The sequence below is a fragment of the Salmo salar genome, chromosome ssa01 (assembly GCF_905237065.1).
Source record: "Salmo salar chromosome ssa01, Ssal_v3.1, whole genome shotgun sequence".
NCBI lineage: Eukaryota > Metazoa > Chordata > Actinopteri > Salmoniformes > Salmonidae > Salmo > Salmo salar.
In genome coordinates, this window is record NC_059442.1 from 43,767,209 (window position 1) to 43,789,034 (window position 21,826).

The 21,826-nt window shown below is 42.8% G+C and overlaps 1 protein-coding gene across 8 annotated transcripts; it reads left to right on the plus strand.

The window, feature by feature from the left end:
* Positions 1–147: 147 nt before the first annotated feature.
* ahi1 (Abelson helper integration site 1) lies at positions 148–21,242 on the plus strand. Of its 8 annotated transcripts, none has more exons than XM_014197421.2 (27): positions 148–250; positions 622–736; positions 869–1,005; positions 1,127–1,752; positions 1,985–2,139; positions 2,380–2,569; positions 2,844–3,036; positions 3,167–3,262; positions 3,371–3,556; positions 3,849–3,995; positions 4,258–4,390; positions 5,277–5,400; positions 10,746–10,975; positions 11,338–11,444; positions 11,592–11,710; positions 13,210–13,340; positions 13,617–13,757; positions 14,865–15,055; positions 15,183–15,228; positions 15,307–15,359; positions 15,527–15,644; positions 16,197–16,255; positions 16,445–16,513; positions 17,847–18,009; positions 18,281–18,405; positions 18,830–18,909; positions 19,829–21,242. In XM_014197421.2, the coding sequence occupies exons 2-27, from the start codon at positions 727–729 to the stop codon at positions 20,019–20,021; spliced, it is 3,822 nt and encodes a 1,273-aa protein (XP_014052896.1). In that variant the 5' UTR covers positions 148–250; positions 622–726; the 3' UTR covers positions 20,022–21,242. The 8 variants fall into 8 exon arrangements, with proteins under 8 accessions (XP_014052896.1, XP_014052945.1, XP_014052912.1 ...); XM_014197470.2 differs by having other exon boundaries at positions 15,527–15,605; XM_014197437.2 differs by having other exon boundaries at positions 153–257.
* Positions 21,243–21,826: the final 584 nt, after the last annotated feature.

Genomic DNA, 21,826 nt, shown 5'->3' on the forward strand with positions numbered 1-21,826 from the left:
ATATTCTCCAAGGAAATACTACTGATTAATAAAAGTTACATTGTACACACATTGCCTCAAAAATAAATTGGATTCAGCTGGACGTTAGATGGGCGGAGGATACTTCGCTCCGCGATGCTCATTGGTGAAATCAAAGACCATGGCTGAAACGTCATCCACAATATTTTTACCCCATCATTGCTGTTATTGTTATGGAAACCATCGCAACGGAGCCAGTGGCGTGGTCCCAATCGTTTACTCAAATATTGTGGTAAATTGTATGTTTTTCCGGTTGTCGATGTTAGTCAGCATATACATTCACTTAAATAAACAATATTGCAAAACACCGCTAAGTTTGGCATCATTGTGGTGAGCCTAGCTAGCCAGATTAGCTAGAATTAGCTAATGTCAGTAACGTTAGCAACTTAGCAATAACGGCAAGATAGCTAGTCAGCTAGCTAGCCACAGCTCTATATAGCTAGCTATGTTTGTTGTCATCAGTTGAGTAGGCCTAACCCATGTGGTCAAAATAGACTGACAAGGCAGGCTTGCTTGCATATTGTTCAAATAAAAGTTAGAAAACTTCCATTGTTTGCAGTCAGACCCATACCATTGTATTGTGACCTAACGTTAGCTAACTAGATAGCTAATTTAGCTATCTGGTTAGTCTGCTGCCTTGCATTTTTTAGGAGGAAAATCTCCCTTGGCCCTTTGCATGCAGAATGAGTGTCACTTCAGCATTCGAGAATGCCAGCAGGTGAGTACACACAATTGCAATATTTTCCAAACATAGACTGTATTGTGGCTACATACCATAGCATGGTTAATAAATTAATACCTGGCCTTATGAATAAAGTAAACAGAGTAACATACTATATTTCTTCTCTAGGTGAGAGTGAAGCCCGAGCTAAAACCAGGGCCAGATTTGACGAGGTCTTCAAGAAATACACTGACCCGGCTACATCGGAGAAGAAAAAAGTGAAGAAGAAGAAGAGCCCAGATCAGCCAGAGCAGGAGAGTATTGTGGTACGTTGGAATAGGTCAGATCAAGAAGGTTTGGCGCTGAAATCACTTTAACAATATTTGTTGTGCATGGTCTCTGTAAAATGTCTATTCTTACCTTTGCGACCCCACTCTTCTCGTTCAGCTCCAAACTTTGAAACAAAACCTTGACATTGTGAAAGACACAGAGGACGATGAGACTGTTCATCAGAACACCTACCACGCTGACCAGGGCAGCCCTCGTTTCACCAAGAACAAGCGTAGGGAGAGGGAGGTAACAGAGAAGGTCAACAACAACAACAATGGGAACCAGGATGAGGAGGAGCAACCAACCAAAGGGAAGAGGAAAAGTAAAAGGGAGCTGCCTCCAGCCGCAGTGCAGCAGGAGGACAGTTATATCATTCAAATCGACCAGACTGATAGTACTGCAGGAAATGCCAAAACACCCAAATCCAAGGCCTCCTTAGAGTCGGAAGACCCTGCGAATATACAGAGGAGAAAGAGTAAGAAAGGGAACAGCAAAGGAGGAGAGGAGGTGTCCGGGGTCCAGAGTGAGGTTGCGGTGGAAGCTGAGGATGAGTTACTTCATGAGTACCAGAAGCAGATGGCACAGGAAGAGGAGATGGCTACTGTGAAGAAGACTGTACACAAGAAGTCAACAACAGACAAGACCAACGCTGCCGCTCAGGAAGTAGTAGCATTAAACAACGAAGGTGCAAAGAAGAAGAAGAAGAAGCTGAGGTCGTCATTGGATCCGGAGAAGGAGACGAGGTGTGTAGACATCTTACTGGATAACTAGTGAGGTTTGCATGAAAGCTGTAAATGACCTAGCCAGATCTGTTTGTTCTATCTTGGCAACCTTTATGGCCATATTCTTGGCATAACAATGTCCATAGAAGTTGGCTATAAAGCAAAAACAGATCTGGGACCAGGCTATAAACCTAAATTACCCACTATTACCATAGAATAGATGATCATATTTATTTTCCATTTTGTTTTACAGTATGATAGAAGATCTGCAGAACAGCCAGTCTGACGACATCACTGAAAGGCAGAGGTCCAAAGAGAAGAGCCAAGATAGCCACCAAGAGGAGGACGAGGAGGACAGACTAGAATCTTTAAAATCAAAAGGCAAAAAGAAGAAAAAAACTAAACAATGTGGGTATAAAAAGCTAAGAAAACATTCAGCTGGTCATACAACTTGCATTATGAACAGTTAGGAATTAATTATGTGGCTAAGCTGTTCTTGAAAAGTTGGTGTGATGTTTTTGTTGCTATCTTCAGTAACAGTAGTTAGTGTGATACTATTGTACGAAGATATGGAAGCACAAAATACTCTACTTGAAAGGTGAATAACATGATAATAACATTGAGAAACACTTCTTTCCTTGGTGATAGTGGTGAAGGAGGAGAGTGATACAGAGATTGTTGAAACTCCTCGAAGACCAGTCTTTGATGACAACCTAGTCCTGGGAGTCTACATCCACAGGACAGACCGCCTGAAGACTGACCTGCTGGTCTCACACCCCATGGTCAAGATCCACGTTATTGACGAGATGACTGGGCAATACGTGAAAAAAGAGGACAGGTGAGAAATGGTTTTGTTAGTTTGTGATTTTGTTAATCGTGGGTTTTTGGTGTTACTAGCTTGGTGGTTCAGATCTGTTTGTGCTGTTATTCAACTCCTATGGTTGTTGTTTGGCAATAAACATAGCAGTTTGCAGCTTAAATCGATCTGACTATGATCATAGCAGTTTGCAGCACAAACCAATCTGGAACCAGGCTAATTGTTAAATGTTGCCGTCACAACAAATGTAAAAACTGGTGGTGACGAGAATTGTGATCAAATCGTTTTTTGGCAGTCACCGCCCGGTCTCGTCATTCTACGAACAGGAGAGTGTGGAGCATATCCTTCCCATCATCACCCAGCCTTTTGACTTCAAGAAGAACAAGTCAACAGTTCCAGAGTGGGATGAGCAGATCATCTTCAATGAGCGCTTTGGGTATTTCCTCCAGGATAACCATGAAGGCCCTCGAGTTATGCTCTTTTTTGAGGTAAAAATAATGAAAAGAGGATGGGTTTGTGACACCAATATCTTGACACACGTCAAGCATTAACCAGATGTAAACGCAAACCTTTTCCTAAAGGCCATTTTGAAAAGATTGTCTTTTAAATATATTTCAGGTCCTGGATTTTATGACCATGGAGGAAGCCAGAGCCAATGTTGACGTCGACAGACATGAACGAGGGTTTCGAAAAATCGCCTGGGCATTTCTAAAGGTAATGCATTTAGAAATATTTTCAGTTATGAATAACAAATGGTTTATCCATTATTGAAGGAAAAAAAAGATTTGTAACAATTTATTTCTACATCTCGGCTCCCTGCAGCTTGTGGGCACTAACGGAGTGCTGAACATCGACAGTAAACTGCGTTTGCAGCTCTTCTGTCCCCCTCCCCGGGGCAAGAGACAAGAAAATACCATTGAGGTGGTGGACTGGTGGAGGAGATATCCCCGTAGCAGATACACATCCACCCTCTACATCACTGTGAAAGGCCTCAAACTACCTGATCATGTAAGTCGATACTGCTTTGAAATCATACTACAAAAACAAGTTACTGGTATGTCTGCTTTAGCAAAACTACCACTACCACCACTATGATGATAATGCTAATAATACTAATAGCAATAGTATAATAGTAATGTATTAGTACGTTAGTAGTAGTAGTAGTAGCAGTTTAGTTGTAGAAATCAAATCTTCATCCATGAGTTGCTGTTTTGGGCTGTTTTATTTCCCAAATGGTGAGTTGTGGTTTGGTCCAATGATGTTGAGGTTTGACCATATGTTGTGCTGGTCTGTTGTGTAGGTGGACCCTAGTATCCGCTCCATGATGGCCCTGCAGCAGGAGAGAGGCTCCACTTCCTTTAGCGAGCTGCAGAGTGAGATCACCAGGAAAACCATAACACCTCTAGGCAACAAACCTGAGCTCCGTTGGAGCAGAATGCCTGGCCAGGTCTGTTTACTAAAGAACTTCTATTCTAAGAATCTCGACTCTCTGTTCTATCTCTGTTCTGTTGTCTAACAGTATCGAACTGCTACCCAATTCAAGGGCTGTCCAATTGTTGTTATAAAGTCATGATGGCATGTTGAGAAACACAACTTTGAGACAACATTTACACAATGTTCTGTGATGGTTGTGCGTTTGCTGGGAAATCTAGAAATGCCATCAATTGTCCCCAGATGTGTTATTTGATGAAGTTGTATTTGTGTTGCAGGTGTGCCGGATCCCTAATAAGCCCATGCTGTCGTTCCGTGGTGGTCAGATGGGTTGTTTCACGATACGATTCTCCCACGACGGGAGGAGGCTGGCTGCTGCGTGTGCTGACAGAGATGCCTTCCCCATCATAGGTAAGAATTGTAAACCCCTACTCAGAGCTACCTTAGTGCTCAGTGTCTTCAGAAAGTATTTATACCCCTTGACTTATTCCACATTTTGTTGTGTTACAGCCTGAATTAAAAATGGATTAGATAGATTATTTTTCTCACCCATCTACACATAAGACAAAGGGAAAACATGTTTTTAGAAATGCAATACAGAAATGTCTCATTTACTTAAGTATTCACACCCCTGAGTCAATACTTTGTAGTCTTTCTGGGTAAGTCTCTAAGAGCTTTCCACATCCTGATAGTGCAACATTTGCGCATTATTATTTAAAAAATTCATCAAGCTCTGTCAAATTGGTTGTTGATCATTGCTAGACAACAATTTTCAAGTCTTGCCATAGATTAAAGTCAAACTGTAACTCGGCCACTCAGGAACAGTCACTGTCTTCTTGGTAAGCAACTCCAGTGTAGATTTGGCCTTGTGTTTGGGGTTATTGTCCTGCTGAAAGGTGAATTCATCGGTGTCTGGTAGAAAGCAGACTGAACCAGGTTTTCCTCTAGGATTTTGCCTGTGCTTAGCTCCATTCTGTTTATTTTTTTATCCTGTAAAAACTCCACAGTACTTAATGATTACTAGCATATCTATAACATATGCTTGAAAATATGGAGAGTGGTACTGTTTTGGATTTGGCCCAAACATAACACTTTGTATTCAGGACAAAAAGTTTAATTGCTTTGCCAAATCTTTTGCAGTATTACTTTAGTGCCTTGTTGCAAGTGTGAAAACGTCACTTACACTGAGCTAAGGAGATTGATTCACTTGAGGAAGGAATTCTGTGTGCTACTCCCAAACAGGTGTGAATTTTTTATTTATTATTGAAGTTATCTCATTATTTAATTTTTTTCTCAGTGTATGAGATTCCTTCAGGCAAGGTGTTGGCTGCCTTCAACGGCCACCTCAGTATCGTGTATGATCTCTGCTGGTCCAGAGACGACCGGAGCCTCCTGTCTTCCTCCTCTGATGGCACCGTCAGGTAAATGGTCTACCTGTACGTCAAATATACCCTGCCTGGGAAGGATAAACATGCAGCCTCGATTAGATTACGCCGATGCTTAGGATATATTTGTGTATGTGTTGTCACTAATATAATGTATTGAAGTCATACCCACATACCACATATCTCCTCTAGGGGGCATGTGTGCACTAGGCACAATGCCTCTCTAATGGTGCATGCATTTACATTTACATTTTAGTTTAGTCATTTAGCAGACGCTCTTATCCAGAGCGACTTACAGTAGTGAATGCATACATTTCATTTCATACATTTATTATTATTTTTTTTTTTTTTTTTTTTTTCCTGTGCTGGCCCCCCGTGGGAATCAAACCCACAACCCTGGCGTTGCAAACACCATGCTCTACCAACTGAGCTACAGGGAAGGCCAATGCACAATATACTGTATAATATACTGAACAAAAATATAAACTCAACATGTAAAGGGTTGTGCCATGTTTCATGAGCTGAAATAAAATATCCCAGAAATCTTCCAAATGCACAAAATCCTTTGCCAAGAATATCCATCCACCTGACAGGTGTGGCATATCAAGAAGCTGATTAAACAGCATTATTGCTACGCAGGTGCACCTTGTGCTGGGGACAATAAAAGGCCACTTTGAAATGTGCAGTTTTGTTACACAACACAATGCCACAGGTTTTGAGGGAGGATGCAATTTGCATGCTGACTACAGGAATGTCCACCAGAGGTGTTGCCAAATAATTTAACGTTCATTTCTCTATCATAAGCCGCCCTCAACGTAATTTTTGAGAATTTGGCAGTACTTCCAACCGGCCTCACAACCGAAGATCACGTGTAACCAGGACCTCCACTTGGCTTCTTCACCTGCGGGATCATCTGAGACCAGCCACATGGACAGCTGATGAAAATGAGGAGTATTTTTTGTCTAATAAAGCCCTTTTGTGAGAAAAAACGGATTGGCTCAGCCTGGCTCCCCAGTGGGTGGGCCTATGCCCACCCATGGCTGCGCCCCGACGAGTCATGTGAAATCCATAGATTAGGGCCTAATGAATTCATGTCAATTGACTGATTTCCTTATAAAAATCGAATCAAATGTATTTGTCACATACACGTGTTTAGCAGATGTTATTGCGGGTGTAGCGGAATGCTTGTGTTTCTAGCTCCAACAGTGCAGTAATATCTAACAGTAATATCTAACAATTTCACAACAATACACACAAATCTAAAGGAATGGAATTAAGAATATATAAATATTTGCGGGAGCAATGTTAGAGGCTAAGATACAGTAGAATAGGATAGAATACAGTATATGCATATTAGATGAGTATTTCAATATATGTAAACCATATTAAAGTGACTAGTGTTCCATTATTAAAGTGGCCAGTGATTCCAAGTCTATCTATATAGGGAAGCAGCCTCTAATGTGCTAGTGATGGCTATTTAACAGTATTTAATAGTCTGATGGCCTTGAGATAGAAGCTGTTTTTCAGTCTCTCGGTCCCAGCTTTGACACCACCCTCTGGAGAGCCTTGCGGTTGCGGGCAGTGTAGTTGCTGTACCAGGCGGTGATACAGCCCGACAGGATGCTCTCAATTGTGCATCTGTAAAAGTTTGTGAGGGTTTTAGGTGCCAAGCCAAATTTCTTCAGCCTCCTGAGGTTGAAGAGGCGCTATTGCGCCTTCTTCACCACACTGTCTGTGTGGAGCATTTCAGTTTGTCAGTGATGTGTACGCCGAGGAACTTGAGGCTTTCCACCTTCTCCATTGCGGTCCCGTCGATGTTGATGGGGGGGGTGCTCCCTCTGCTGTTTCCTGAAGTCCACGATCACTCCTTTATTTTGCTGGCACCATACTACCAGGGCCCTCACCTCCTCCCTGTAGGCTGTCTCGTCTTTGTTGGTAATCAGCCCTACTACTCTTATGTATATGAACTGTAACTCAGTAAAATCGTTGAAATTGTTGCATGTTGAGTTTAGATTTTTGTTCAGTGTCAATGATGTGTGGTGTAGTATGCTCAGTAACATAAGCTGTGCCCTGGAAACCATATGTGAATTGATTGCCCCCATCTATCTTCAGAGTTCGTTCTGTTAGGTGACCTAAACTGGGATATGCTTAACACCCCAGCAGTCCCACAATCTAAACTAGATGCCCTCAATCTCACACAAATTATCAAGGAAACCACCAGGTACAACCCTAAATCCGTAAACATTGGCACCTTCATAGATATTATCCTGACCAACTTGCCCTTCAAATACACCTCTGCTGTTTTCAATCAGGATCTCAGCGATCACTGCCTCATTGCCTGCATCCGCTATGGGTCCGCGGTCAAACGACCACCCCTCATCACTGTCAAATGCTCCCTAAAACACTTCTGCGAGCAGGCCTTTCTAATCGACTGTCAGTCGAGGATGCCTGGTCGTTCTTTAAAAGTAATGTCCTCACCATCTTAAATAAGCATGCCCCTTTCAAAAAATGTACAACTCCAGACTTGACTGCCCTTGACCAGCACAAAAACATCCTGTGGCGGACTGCAATAGCATTGAATAGTCCCCACGATATGCAACTGTTTATATCAAACATCTCCTATCCAAAATCAAATCTAGAATCGTCTTTCTATTTCGCAACAAAGCCTCCTTCACTCACGCCGCCAAACTTACCCTAGTAAAACTGACTATCCTACCGATCCTCGACTTCGGCGATGTCATCTACAAAATAGCTACCAATACTCTACTCAGCAAATTGGATGCAGTCTATCACAGTGCCATCCGTTTTGTTACCAAAGCGCCTTATACCACCCACCACTGCGACCTGTATGCTCTAGTCGGCTGGCCCCCGCTACATATTCGTCGCCAGACCCACTGGCTCCATGTCATCTACAAGTCTATGCTAGGTAAAGCTTCGCCTTATCTCAGCTCACTGGTCACGATAACAACACCCACCCGTAGCACGCTCTCCAGCAGGTATATCTCACTGGTCATCCCCAAAGCCAACACCTCATTTGGCCGCCTTTCCTTCCAGTTCTCTGCTGCCAGTGACTGGAACGAGTTGCAAAAATAGCTGAAGCTGGAGACTTACATTTCCCTCACTAACTTTAAACATCAGCTATCTGAGCAGCTAACCGATCACTGCAGCTGTACATAGTCCATCTGTAAATAGCCCACCCAATCTACCTACCTCATCCCCATATTGTTTTTATTTACTTTGCTGCTCTTTTGCACACCAGTATCACTATTTACACACCATCATCTGCTCATCTATCACTCCAGTGTTAATCTGCTAAATTGTAATTACTTTACATTTACATTACATTTAAGTCATTTAGCAGACGCTCTTATCCAGAGCGACTTACAAATTGGTGCATTCACCTTATGATATCCAGTGGAACAACCACTTTACAATAGTGCATCTAAATCTTTTAAGGGGGGGGGTTAGAAGGATTACTTTATCCTATCCTAGGTATTCCTTAAAGAGGTGGGGTTTCAGGTGTCTCCGGAAGGTGGTGATTGACTCCGCTGTCCTGGCGTCTTGAGGGAGCTTGTTCCACCATTGGGGTGCCAGAGCAGCGAACAGTTTTGACTGGGCTGAGCGGGAACTGTGCTTCCTCAGAGGTAGGGGGGCCAGCAGGCCAGAGGTGGATGAACGCAGTGCCCTTGTATGGGTGTAGGGCCTGATCAGAGCCTGAAGGTATGGAGGTGCCGTTCCCTTCATAGCTCCATAGGCAATCACCATGGTCTTGTAGCGGATGCGAGCTTCAACTGGAAGCCAGTGGAGAGAGCGGAGGAGCGGGGTGACATGAGAGAACTTGGGAAGGTTGAACACCAGACGGGCTGCGGCGTTCTGGATGAGTTGTAGGGGTTTAATGGCACAGGCAGGGAGCCCAGCCAACAGCGAGTTGCAGTAATCCAGACGGGAGATAACAAGTGCCTGGATTAGGACCTGCGCCGCTTCCTGTGTGAGGCAGGGTCGTACTCTGCGAATGTTGTAGAGCATGAACCTACAGGATCGGGTCACCGCCTTGATGTTAGTGGAGAACGACAGGGTGTTGTCCAGGATCACGCCAAGGTTCTTAGCACTCTGGGAGGAGGACACAAGGGAGTTGTCAACCGTGATGGCGAGATCATGGAACGGGCAGTCCTTCCCCGGGAGGAAGAGCAGCTCCGTCTTGCCGAGGTTCAGCTTGAGCTGGTGATCCGTCATCCACACTGATATGTCTGACAGACATGCAGAGATGCGATTCGCCGCCTGGTTATCAGAAGGGGGAAAGGAGAAGATTAATTGTGTGTCGTCTGCATAGCAATGATAGGAGAGACCATGTGAGGATATGACAGAGCCAAGTGACTTGGTGTATAGCGAGAATAGGAGAGGGCCTAGAACAGAGCCCTGGGGGACACCAGTGGTGAGAGCACATGGTGCGGAGACAGATTCTCGCCACGCCACCTGGTAGGAGCGACCTGTCAGGTAGGACGCAATCCAAGCGTGGGCCGCGCCGGAGATGCCCAACTCGGAGAGGGTGGAGAGGAGGATCTGATGGTTCACAGTATCAAAGACAGCAGATAGGTCTAGAAGGATGAGAGCAGAGGAGAGAGAGTTAGCTTTAGCAGTGCGGAGAACCTCCGTGACACAGAGAAGAGCAGTCTCAGTTGAATGCCCAGTCTTGAAACCTGACTGATTAGGATCAAGAAGGTCATTCTGAGAGAGATAGCAGGAGAGCTGGCCAAGGACGGCACGTTCAAGAGTTTTGGAGAGAAAAGAAAGAAGGGATACTGGTCTGTAGTTGTTGACATCGGAGGGATCGAGTGTAGGTTTTTTCAGAAGGGGTGCAACTCTCGCTCTCTTGAAGACGGAAGGGACGTAGCCAGCGGTCAAGGATGAGTTGATGAGCGAGGTGAGGAAGGGGAGAAGGTCTCCGGAAATGGTCTGGAGAAGAGAGGAGGGGATAGGGTCAAGTGGGCAGGTTGTTAGCGGACTTTGCTACTATGCCCTATTTATTGCCATACCTCCTCATGCCATTTGCACACACTGTATATAGACTTCCTTTTTTTTTCTATTGTGTTGACTGTATGCTTGTTTATTCCATGTAACTCTGTGTTGTTGTTTCTGTCGCACTGCTTTGCTTTATCTTGGCAGTTGTAAATGAGAACTTGTTCTCAACTGGCCTACCTGGTTAAATAAAGGTGAAATAAAATAAAAAGAACACGGTGGGTATAAGTAAGAGTAAGTTTACTCAGCAAGCTTAGCACTCCGTCATCATCAGCACATGCAGTCTCTTCTTCAACATGTCTGATATCCTGATCTAATTGTTCAACACTAAGATCCCTCTCAACCCTCTCAATTGTCTCTTGCAGAGTGTGGAATGTGCAGAGGCTCCAGGCCATCGCCCAGAAGGTGCTCCCCCACCCGTCGTTTGTCTACTGTGCTCAGTACCACCCGACGGCCCAGGGCATGGTGGTGACGGCTGGGTACGACTGTCTGGTGAGGGTCTGGAGGGTGAACGTCAAAGATGTCCACGGACTGCTGCTCCAGGAGTTCGAGGGTCACAAGAGCTTCATCAACGCTCTGTGTTTTGACTCCGAAGGTATGGAATCAGTAAATCAATCAATCTCATTTTTTTATTTTACATTTTAGTCAGACGCTCTTATCCAGAGCGACTTACAGTAGTGAATGCATACATGTCATACATTTTTTTCCGTACTGGTCCCCCGTGGGAATCGAACCCACAACCCTGGTGTTGCAAACACCATGCTCTACCAACTGAGCCACACGGGACCAGTGTGTTTATAAAGCACTTTTTACTTCAGCAGTCTCTTTCTATTAGAGAATAACAGTTTTCTGTTCCTGCCTAGAGTATCTATTCATGGCATTTGGTGGATGGCTTACCGCCCTTTTCGCATGAGAATTGAAATGTGAAAGTAATGTGTTTATTGTATATTTATTCAGGAAACCGAATGTTCTCTGCGGACAACGTTGGGTTCATCATTGTGTGGAGGACGTCAGTTGATGACAGTCTGCATCAGAGACCGTGTCGTCACTGGAAGATTGAGAAGGTTTGAGAACAATAATGCATTTTATTGCATGAAATGTTCACCCAAAATGTGTCTTATGCTGGTGACAATGTCCCCTCTGGGGATCAATGAAGTCTATTCAGTCATTCACATTGGAGAGCTGGATTCATATTTTATTTTGTCCTGCAGGAGATAGGAGAGAGTGACCTGAATGGCCTTCCCATCAACACGTTAGAGGTCCATCCTAATGGTCGCCGTCTACTGATCCACGCCAAAGACAGTGTTGTCAGGGTGATGGATCTCAGAGTGTAAATATATATTTTTTTAAAGCCCAATTGAGACCAGAGTCTCCTTTCGCAATGGTGCCCTGAGTACAAAAATGTTCACCATCTTTGTACTTGTTCCCAACGTGTTATGATCGATATACACAAAGGGGGGTCCGACCCGGTACTAAATGGGTGTACCAGTTTATTAGGTACACCCATTTAGTACCGGGTCTGACCCCCCTTTGCCTCCAGAACAGCCTGAATTCTTCAGGGAATGGATTCTACAAGGTGTCAGAAAAACATTCATTGCTCAAGGGACCTAACATATGCCAGGAAAACATTCCCCACACCACTAAACTACCACCACCAGCCTGTACCGGGCAGGATGGGTCCATGGACTCATGCTGCTTAAGCCAAATCCTGACTCTGCCAACAGCATGACACAACAGGAACTGGGATTCGTCGGACCAGGCAATGTTTTTCCACTCCTGCTTTTGTCCAGGGTTGGTGATCGCGTGCCCACTGGAGACGCTTCTTCTTGTTTTTAGCTGATAGGAATGAAACCCAGTGTGGTTGTCTGCTGCAATAACCCATCCGTGACAAGGATCAATGAGTTGTGTGTTCAGAGATGCCGTTCTGCACACCACTGTTGTACTGCACCGTTATTTGTCAGTTTGTGGCCGTCCTGTTAGCTTGCACGACGATTATTTCCATTCTCCTTCGACCTCTCTCATCAACGAGCTGTTTTCGCCCACAGTACTGCCACTGACTGGATGTTTTTTGTTTGTCGCGCCATTCTCGGTGAACCCTAGACATTGCTGTTGGCAATTGATGTTATTCTTCAATAACACAAACTCCAAAGCAAATCAGGGGGAGAAAAATAGGTTTATTTGAGAAGGACAAATCAAGATGTTATGCTGAGAGATAGATGTTCAGATGTTCAGTCTCCCCTCTCCTCAGCTTTTCTCCACTGAACAAAGTAATAACAAGTATCCTGCCCCTGACTCAATGTACAGACCAATGACAACGTGGCACACGTCGCTCTGAGTTCAGGAGTGCCATTCCACAGATCCTAAACAGATGTTAAACTGAAACCCAACTCCTATTTACAATTCGCTATTGACCATTAGTACTCTCGTCCTCTCATCCTCTGCGTCGTGTATTTATCTTCAAAATATTCCTATACTGCCATGCGTGACAATCCCAGGAGGGTGGCTGTTTCTGCTATACTGGATCCGGCACGCCTGCCACTGACGATCATACCACGCTCAAAGTCGCCTATGTCACTCATCTTTCCCATTCTAACATTCAATTGAACAGTAACTGAATGCCTCGATGCCTGTCTGCCTGCTTTTTATAGCAAGCCACGGCCACGTGACTCACTGTCTGTAGGAGCGATCCATTTTCGTGAACGGGGTGGTGTACCTAATAAACTATCCAGGGAGTGTAGTTCTGTATTGCCATAACTCAAGTAAGCTTCCATGTCCTTTTATTGATCTAATGTACAGACTTCTAAAATGTGTTTGTGTGTGTTGTTGCAGATTGGCTGTGAAGAAATACACAGGTGCCACTAACTACAGGGAGAGGATCCACAGCACGTTCACACCCTGTGGGAGCTTCATCTTCTCAGGCAGCGAGGATGGAATGGCCTACGTGTGGAACGCAGAAACCGGTGAGGACAAGACAGCCACATCTGATCATCCAGTATGAATTTAGACACAAACTAATAATCTATCCACTTAGGGACAGTTTCCCCATATCCAGATTAAGCATAGTCCTGGACTAAAAAGCCTGCTCAATGTATAATGTCCATTGAAATAGTTTTTTGTTCCAGGACTAATTTAAATCTGTATCTGTGGGGAAACTGTCCCTAGCTAAGTGCATGCATTGTTTTTTTGTTGTTGTTATGATCAATAATATCTGCTGGTTTTGTGCCTGCATCTACCAGGTGACCAGGTGGCGGTGTACTCGGAGCTGTGTTACCCCACAGCCCTCCGTGGTGTGGCCTTCCACCCTCATGAGAACATGGTGGCCTTCTGTGCCTTCGGTCAGAGCCAGCCTGTGCACGTCTACTTGTACGACCGCAGAGGTGAGCAGCTCATTATTGTACTGAGATAGATCACGCTATGAGAAGATCTTAGGAACACTCAGCTGTGCCTTAGTACCTTGCTCAGAGCATTCAAATAATTGTATTGTAAGAGGACAGTGGCGTTACTAAAGATGGTGGATAAATTAAGATAGTTCACTCAAGCCATTTACCATTGTAAAATTGTTGAAATGTTCCTGTCTGTGTAGGTGGGCATTCCCTCTCTGTGTAGGTGAGCATGCTTTCCAACGTGAGAGAGGTAACAACTGGCTCTGGTCTACTTATTGTCCCCTCCCTGCTCATCCCACCCAGAAAACATTTGCCAGTGAGATGTCTTGGTCTGGTGCATCCCCTCCGCGGTACGGGGGGCAATAAGTAGACCAGCGTGGCACCGCCTCGATCAGAATAAATGAGGGAGTGGGATGTCTCTGGTGTTACTAAGTCTTGATTCCACACAACTTGAGTCATTAGTGTAGGAGCCATTTGACTGTTTATAGCAGGGGTGTCTGGCCCGCAGGTGGTTTGAGTAAAATAAAAAAAAGTTTATAAATATTTTTTTTTAAATGGGGGGAGGGGGGTTTGAACTCAATATACTTTCAAATGACTAAAACCAAATCGAAACTGTGTAGAAATGATAATGGACCTACATTCTTACACTTTCCAGCTCGCTATTAATCACAGAAATTAACACTAGACAGTCAGGGAGCATTGAAAATTCCCAAAATAATGGATAGAGGACAATGTTTTGGTAATTTTGACAGCGAGGAAAAATAACACATTTTTTGTGGTGCCCTCCGGACCTCGTTGAAGACTGAATGCGGCCCCGGGGCAGAATGAGTTTGACACCCCTGGGTTATAGGCTTATGAATATTTTGTGTAAACTTGGTCTGTTTTGGGACGTTCGAAAATGGTAGGCCTTGAAATTGGGTAGACTGGATGAGTATTTTTTTCTGTTTTGTGGACTGAGAGGAAAATCTGATTTGATTTATTGGAAAAAAGTTGCGCTGAGTAACACGTTAAAGAAATTATACTTGTTTCCAACGTGGTCCCTGATGGAATACACACAATAAAGACAAAACAAAAACAATGTTTCTCTCTGTTTCTCCTCAGTGGCCCAGCTGGAGGTGGAGAGTCTGAAGGGCCACAGCAGGTCTGGATCAGCCGACACTAAGATGTTCAGGAACACTTCCGACCCAGTAACATTCCAGGACACCTCCGGAGCAGCCATGGACTGTTTCGCCAGAGCAGCCAGACTGTCTATGAAGATGCAGCGTGTCAAAGATAAACTGGACTCTGTTCTAGTGAGTACAAATATTGTTTTGATTTAGTTTTAAAACGTGAATGATATTTTTACCTCAAACTGATGGTAAATTATTATGCAAACTAACTACAATTTACTAATGACCCTCTCAAACGATTTTTTTGTAGGAACCATCTCGGAGCTCCTCTGCTGTGGAACACCTGTATGAGCAAGGTATGCTTTAACAATGATATTGGTATGTTTATGCGACAATATGTTGACATTTGTTTGACATGTTTTTGTGGTTTGTAGATAAAGGGGGCATATATCAGATGGGGAGGAGCCTTTCTCAGGAAGCTGGCCCAGTAAGTAGTACTCTCATTAACTATGTGAGCCCTTCAAATGAACCGTTTTATTGTCCACCAACCTCAGTGTGTATGTGTGTAGTCTGGAGGGGTTGGGATATAGCAGAACACAGTTCAGTTCCCCCGAAATAATAGAAAATGAAGTATTCTTCTTCTCCTGTTTTCAGATGAGCTTGAACTCGTCCCTGCCTCCTCCGTCCCTCCTGTCACCACACTCCAAATTGCAGCTGTCTAGTTCCCTTGGAGGTCAGTTCATCCCCCAGGCAACCCTCACCTCCCAGAACCGTGAGTGGCTCTAGACATGCCCTTTCTCTGAAAAAAAATTGGTCCACTCGCCTCCTGGCCTTCATTAACCTGATCCTTATTCTAAAAGAACTGACCAGGTGAAAGCCTGCCTAAAGATGAGCTTCCAACTGTCAAGTTTTTCCCTATCAGTTCAGATGAAGGGAAGGAGACAGATTTTTACTGCTACAGGCCTATGAATCTAAGCAGCTCTGTGAACCACTGTGTCGTCAATCATTTGTAAGAATTGAGGTCCGTTTACCCAAATGAGCTTAAGGACCCATTCATGCAGAATGAGAGCTTTGGCCAGACATTTCAACAACAAAGCAAAGGAAGGATTTACCAAAACGCAACATTCCCAGACTCACTAGAGCTGTTAAGGATCTTACAGAGCAGCATGGTCACTGTACATAAAGACCAAGACGGGCCTCCTCTTGTCTTTAATGCTGTCCGTAGGTGTTCACACCTCTACGATAATGTATGCTTTGAGGTTTATCTTAGATTTAATATATTCATCTGGTATTTCCTTTCTCTCTTTTTCTTCTCTGTTTGCAGGTGGTTTCAGCCCAGTGGGCCAGCATCTAGGAAGAGCTCCATCTCTCAGGCGACAGACAGTAAGGCACCATTATAATGTTATGCTTTTTGCGTTGCTTCCTTTTCTATGTATTTTATTGACTTTTATCAGTAACTTTATTTTAGTCTTGTGGACTGAATATTTTCTTTATCTATTTGAAAGAAACCGACGTAACACATTAAGTTGAATGTGGAATTGAAGTTTAGGAACGTTCCCTTTCTTCCCTCAGAGCTTCCCAGATCATCTGTCTACAGCCATTAGAATGGAAGCGGATTCCTTGGTACCAGTTCAGCAAACGGTAAGTTCCTGTTTTTGTTCTAATATTGACAACTGTATGCATTATAAGAACATACCAGAGTTGGGACCAAGTCATTGTTTTACAAGTCACAAGTAAGTCTCAAGTTTTAGCACTCAAGTCCCAAGTCAAGACAGGCAAGTCCGAGTCAAGTTTCGAGTCCTAAACAAGCCATAATGTGCTCTTCACCAAATGTAATACCGTTTCATATTTTTACAAGAGTAATAGTTAGTATATTACATTTACGCAAATCATGATATATATATATATATATATATATATATTTTATTACTTTCCAAATAAACTCTATATTTCCATGAAAATACATGGGTAGCCATGAGAAAGACCCGCCCCCCGTAACGATCGACTATCGGGGATCGCTATGGGGGCGCAATCGGGCGATGTAGGCTTGTACACAATCGCCCAACCTTAACACACTCTCTCTCTCTCTCTCTCTCTGTCTCTCTCTGTCTCTCTGTCTCTCTCTGTCTCTCTCTGTCTCTCTGTCTCTCTCTGTCTCTCTCTGTCTCTCTCTGTATGGTTACAGTAGGCTAACGTATGTCAATGGTTTTAGGAACAGCAGTAACATCAGGCAGGATTTAGGCTACCAACTGCCTAGCCAGTTGTAGCTCAATCTTGGGTGCAATGATCACGTTCCCTCACTGACTGTGGAGGCTTATTGATTTAACGTTATGTTAGCCTACATGCTACACTAGCATAGTTATAAATGATATAACTGTCGGCTATATTAGCCACGACTTACCGTTCTTTGTGCAGCTTCAAACGTCGAACAAAGTTGGAAGTTGTTGCACGTCCGTTTGTAATTTTCTTCCCGCATGTTTTGGAAGTTGCAATCCGTTTTTGTTGATACAGCGTAGTCTTTATATCTGAAAATAATAATTTTGGGTATCATCTTTCCAAGGGCTCCATCTGAATTCACCCGCCGACGTTCCTCTGCACTGCCACGCACAACTTTTTCTCAGCTGGCACAATTTGATTGGCTGCTGTCCGATTCAAACTGTAATCCGTTAAATGAAGAGTTGATGCACTGCACACTTTTTTTTTTATAGCATCTTTTTTTATATTTCGGCTATCAAGTCAGTTCGAGTCAAAAGTCCAAGTTAAGTCACGAGTCATTGGTGTTAAAGTCAAAGTCGAGTTGCAAGTCATCATATTTGTGACTCGAGTCTGACTCAAGTCCAAGTCATGTGACTCGAGTCCACACCTCTGGAACATACTATACGCAACAATCAAATATGACAATTTAAAATAATCCGTTATTTTAACACCATGGTCAACCATTCTTTAATCCTTTTCATTTCTTTCTCTCTGTCAGGTTGTCTCTTTGTATGACTACAGTGCTACCCGGTCAGATGAGTTAACGGTACAGCGTGGTGATGTCATCCATGTGCTCTACAAAGACAACGACAACTGGTGGTTTGGCCGCCTGGCTAACGGACAGCAGGGATACTTCCCAGCTACATATGTTGCGGAAGAGCGTAAGTAGAGCTTTATATATTTTCCACATTAATATAATATATGCACTTAGCAGACATCGTTCTCCAAAGCAACTTAAAGTACAGTGATTGCATACATTTTATTGATCCTTATGGGAAACCCACCTTGGTGTTGCTAGCATACTCTTACCAACTAAGCCACACAGGACAACTTTTCTACATGAAAAAGAACCCATGTGGATATGTAGCCTATAAAGTCATGTCTGTATGGATGTGTTGTTTGTTGCTGAGCTATTTCTCTCGTCTGCCCCAGGGGATTACAACGAGGAGCTGTCTCAGGCCCTAAAGGCACAGTCTGCCCTGTCTGAACAGACCGACCTATCAGTCCCCCCTTTTGAACGGACTGACCAATCAGATGAGAGGTTGACACCTACCAAGGTAAGGAGACTGGGTTCTGTTTCAGCGATCATTGTGTGATGTAGCTAAAGTGTCTCTTGGTTCTGATGGAGAAGGGTACTTCAAATAAAATCATTGATTGATGATTTATTTTAGAATTTACCCACACATCCCCTCCACCAATACAGTCTTTAGCTCATTCTAGGTCGAAAATCGACAGGTTAAGACAACGTCGTCACAAATCTGGGACCAGCGATGTCGCTAACTACTTGCGCCGTTGCTAACTAGCATAGCTAGTCCCATTGTTACAAAGAGTTATGGGATATTAGAATCCTGTTGTCTTAACCTTTGTCATCTTCAACCTAGAGATCATCTTGTTCCCCTTCTTCAGGGAACCAAGGTTATATGAATTACTGTTCATTTCCTTGTACCTTCTCTTCTTTGATTACTCTCCCTCCGCTCACAGGTGTCAGCTGCCGTTGTCTCTGGGGAACTCAAGTTCATCTCTGAGCTGGACACAGACCCTGAGCAGCCTGCTGCCACCAAGTAAGTCCTCTTCCTCACAGCAACAGTCCTCATAAGTCACAGCAGTGGCTCTGATATCATCCCGATTGTTCATTTTGTACACACTGTTCTAACCACATGGCGAGAAAATGGGAATAGAATGAACTTACTAGATACATTATAGCTTATACATTATACCTGATACATTATTAGATGACATACAATTGGTTTAAGTGCTGACGTATTAGATTGGTTCCCAAACGAACTCTCTGGCAGAACAGTGTGTGGCACTGGAGGGCATGAAATCAGACTTTTGACAGCTTAGAAAAGGGGTCTCTTAAAGTTCCATTTTAAGGCCTGCCCTTATTACACTGTATGATATAGGAAGAAATGGAAAATCTGCAGAACTCCAGCAATATGCTGACGACACAATCGTTTACTCTTGTGCCTCTGAAATTGAGAAGGCTTTTCTGGATTCACAACGAACATTTGATGACATTCACAAACAACTTTCTCAACAAATGGAGTCACTTGCAGATTTGAACTGTAAATTATGATTGATTGACTGATTTTGAAATAGTATCTAGGCATTTGAACTAAGTTTTAGACAGCATATTGAAAACTTGTCCAAAAAGCTGAAACAATCCTTTTCCCATAATGCTCTTTGGTCTTGTAGTGAGCTACGAAATACTTTGAACTGGGCAAGAGGGTATCTCTGAGTGAGTTTAAAACTCTGATTGACTGAAATGTTGTTGACCGCTGTAATTGTTTTGAATGTATTGTCCTTGTATGTGGTCTTGTATTTTATGGTCATGCTGACTACTTTCTGCTGACCTCTTGCCAGGTCCCCTTCCTAAAGTTTTTTTGTTTTTTTTATATATATATATATATATATATATATATATATATATACGTAAATTTATGTCAGGCCAATGTGTTTTTCCCCCATGCTTCTCAAAAGAGTGAAGAAGAAGAAAAAGAAGTTAGTGAAGAAGTTAGAAGCTCCGTCATCACCACCACCGGCCACATTCTCTGACCCTGATGCCCCAGGAACGTCATCTACCAAGAGGAGGGCCAATGCTGCAGGCAGCAGACCACTGCCCCCCACCCCCAGGAGAGGACAGTCTAACAGAGCCTTGGAGCCAGATGCCTAGACCCATGGATCTATGGTTAAGAGTACACTAAGAGCTATTTTTTTTACGCTAAATTCCCTTTTGAACAGAAGATAACAAATATGTTTATAATGAAACCATCCTGTAAAGCATACACACATTGTTTTTTGTGGGGGGTTTTCAAATATTTTTTAAATGATGTCCAAATTACTATTGGACATCATAATTTTTAAAAATTATTTTAGAACATCTGAATTTTAAAAAGTTTAATATTATGTCCTATAATGTAGTATCAGTCCTGGAGAGATTTTGTATGTTAGGCTGTTTTATCCTATTTATTGGAGTAATGCATTCATTGACTTCTGTAACCTATTTGTTATGAGCTATGGCATATACTTATTAATACTAGTTTTATTTTTATAGCTTAAAGGGATGAGGAAAGTCGTGATCACCAAAGTGTCACCAATACATTTAAAAATAGTTGCCAAGTGAATTGTTTGTATATGTATTTCTGTAATTACAGAAAATTACAGTTGCTAGTCATATCTTTAAATATGTCCGCAGTGATTGTTAAATATAACAACTTTGAAATGTGTTATGAGTGAGGAAAATGTAAATATCTGTTTTGTTAGAAAAGTATGGTACATATAGCTAAATACATATAAAAAAGAATGATCTCTTTGAATGTGATACAAAACAATCTCAAACACTGATAGTAGACAAAATCTGTTCTTTTATTATGAATTCCCTATTTTATTTGACCAGACAAATGTCATTTGGAACTCTGCAGTCAGTGAGGAAAAAGGTACCTACATTTCTCCTAATGCCATTAGTGTAAATAGGAGTTTAAGAGAGCAGAAGCACACATTGGAATAACGCCAAAGGCATGTAACTACAAGACTGTAACAAAGGACTAAGATGACATTAGTTGTACTTGAATGAACCACATTTATGATCACTTGACAAGTGGATACAGTCATTTTGGTCAATGGGCAATCTACATAACCATGAAGGAGGTCAATAGCTATGCACATTGGTGTTCTGACCCCACTGTTCAGACAAATAATTCAAGTCATGTGGTGTTGGAAATGAGGGGCATTTACATAGAACTGCATTTCAATGGGTACATATTTACATTGCCAACTGATAAATGCCCATTGATTGTCATTAAGTAAACATTATTTTATGAAACATTCAACTATTCCTAAGTAAATGGTGTTTTGAAATAACTTGCTAAAAGCTCATTAAAAAAGTTCCAAAGCATTGCAACAGCTTGTTGAGATTATTGACAGTTCAAGTAAGTATACACAGGTCTTATTTTTATATTGGCATAATGCAAACTGAACTGCTTTTGTTTTGATTGCTAGTGCTACTCTATGACAACAAATCAGATGTCAAACTGTGTAGCATCATCCTCTTAGTTTTACATTTTAATACAAGTTACAGTCCACGTTTAGCACCTCTGTAGTGTATATAGATATATTGTTCACTGTCTGGCTGCTTATATACAGTGCCTTCAGAAAGTTTTCAGACGCTTGAATCTTTCCACATTTTGTTACGTCACAGCCTTATGCTAAAATTGATTAAATAACAATACCCTATAATGACAAAGCGAAAACAGGTTTTTAGAGATTTTTGCTAAATCTGGCACCATCATGTCGTGGGGATGTTTTTCAACAGCAGGGATTGGGAGACTAGTCAGGATCGAGGGAAAGATGAACGGAGCAAAGTACAGAGAGATCCTTGATGAAAACCTGCTCCAGAGCGCTCAGGACCTCAGACTTGGGCAAAGGTTCACTTTCCGACAGGACAACGACCCTAAGCACACAGTCAAGACAACGCAGGAG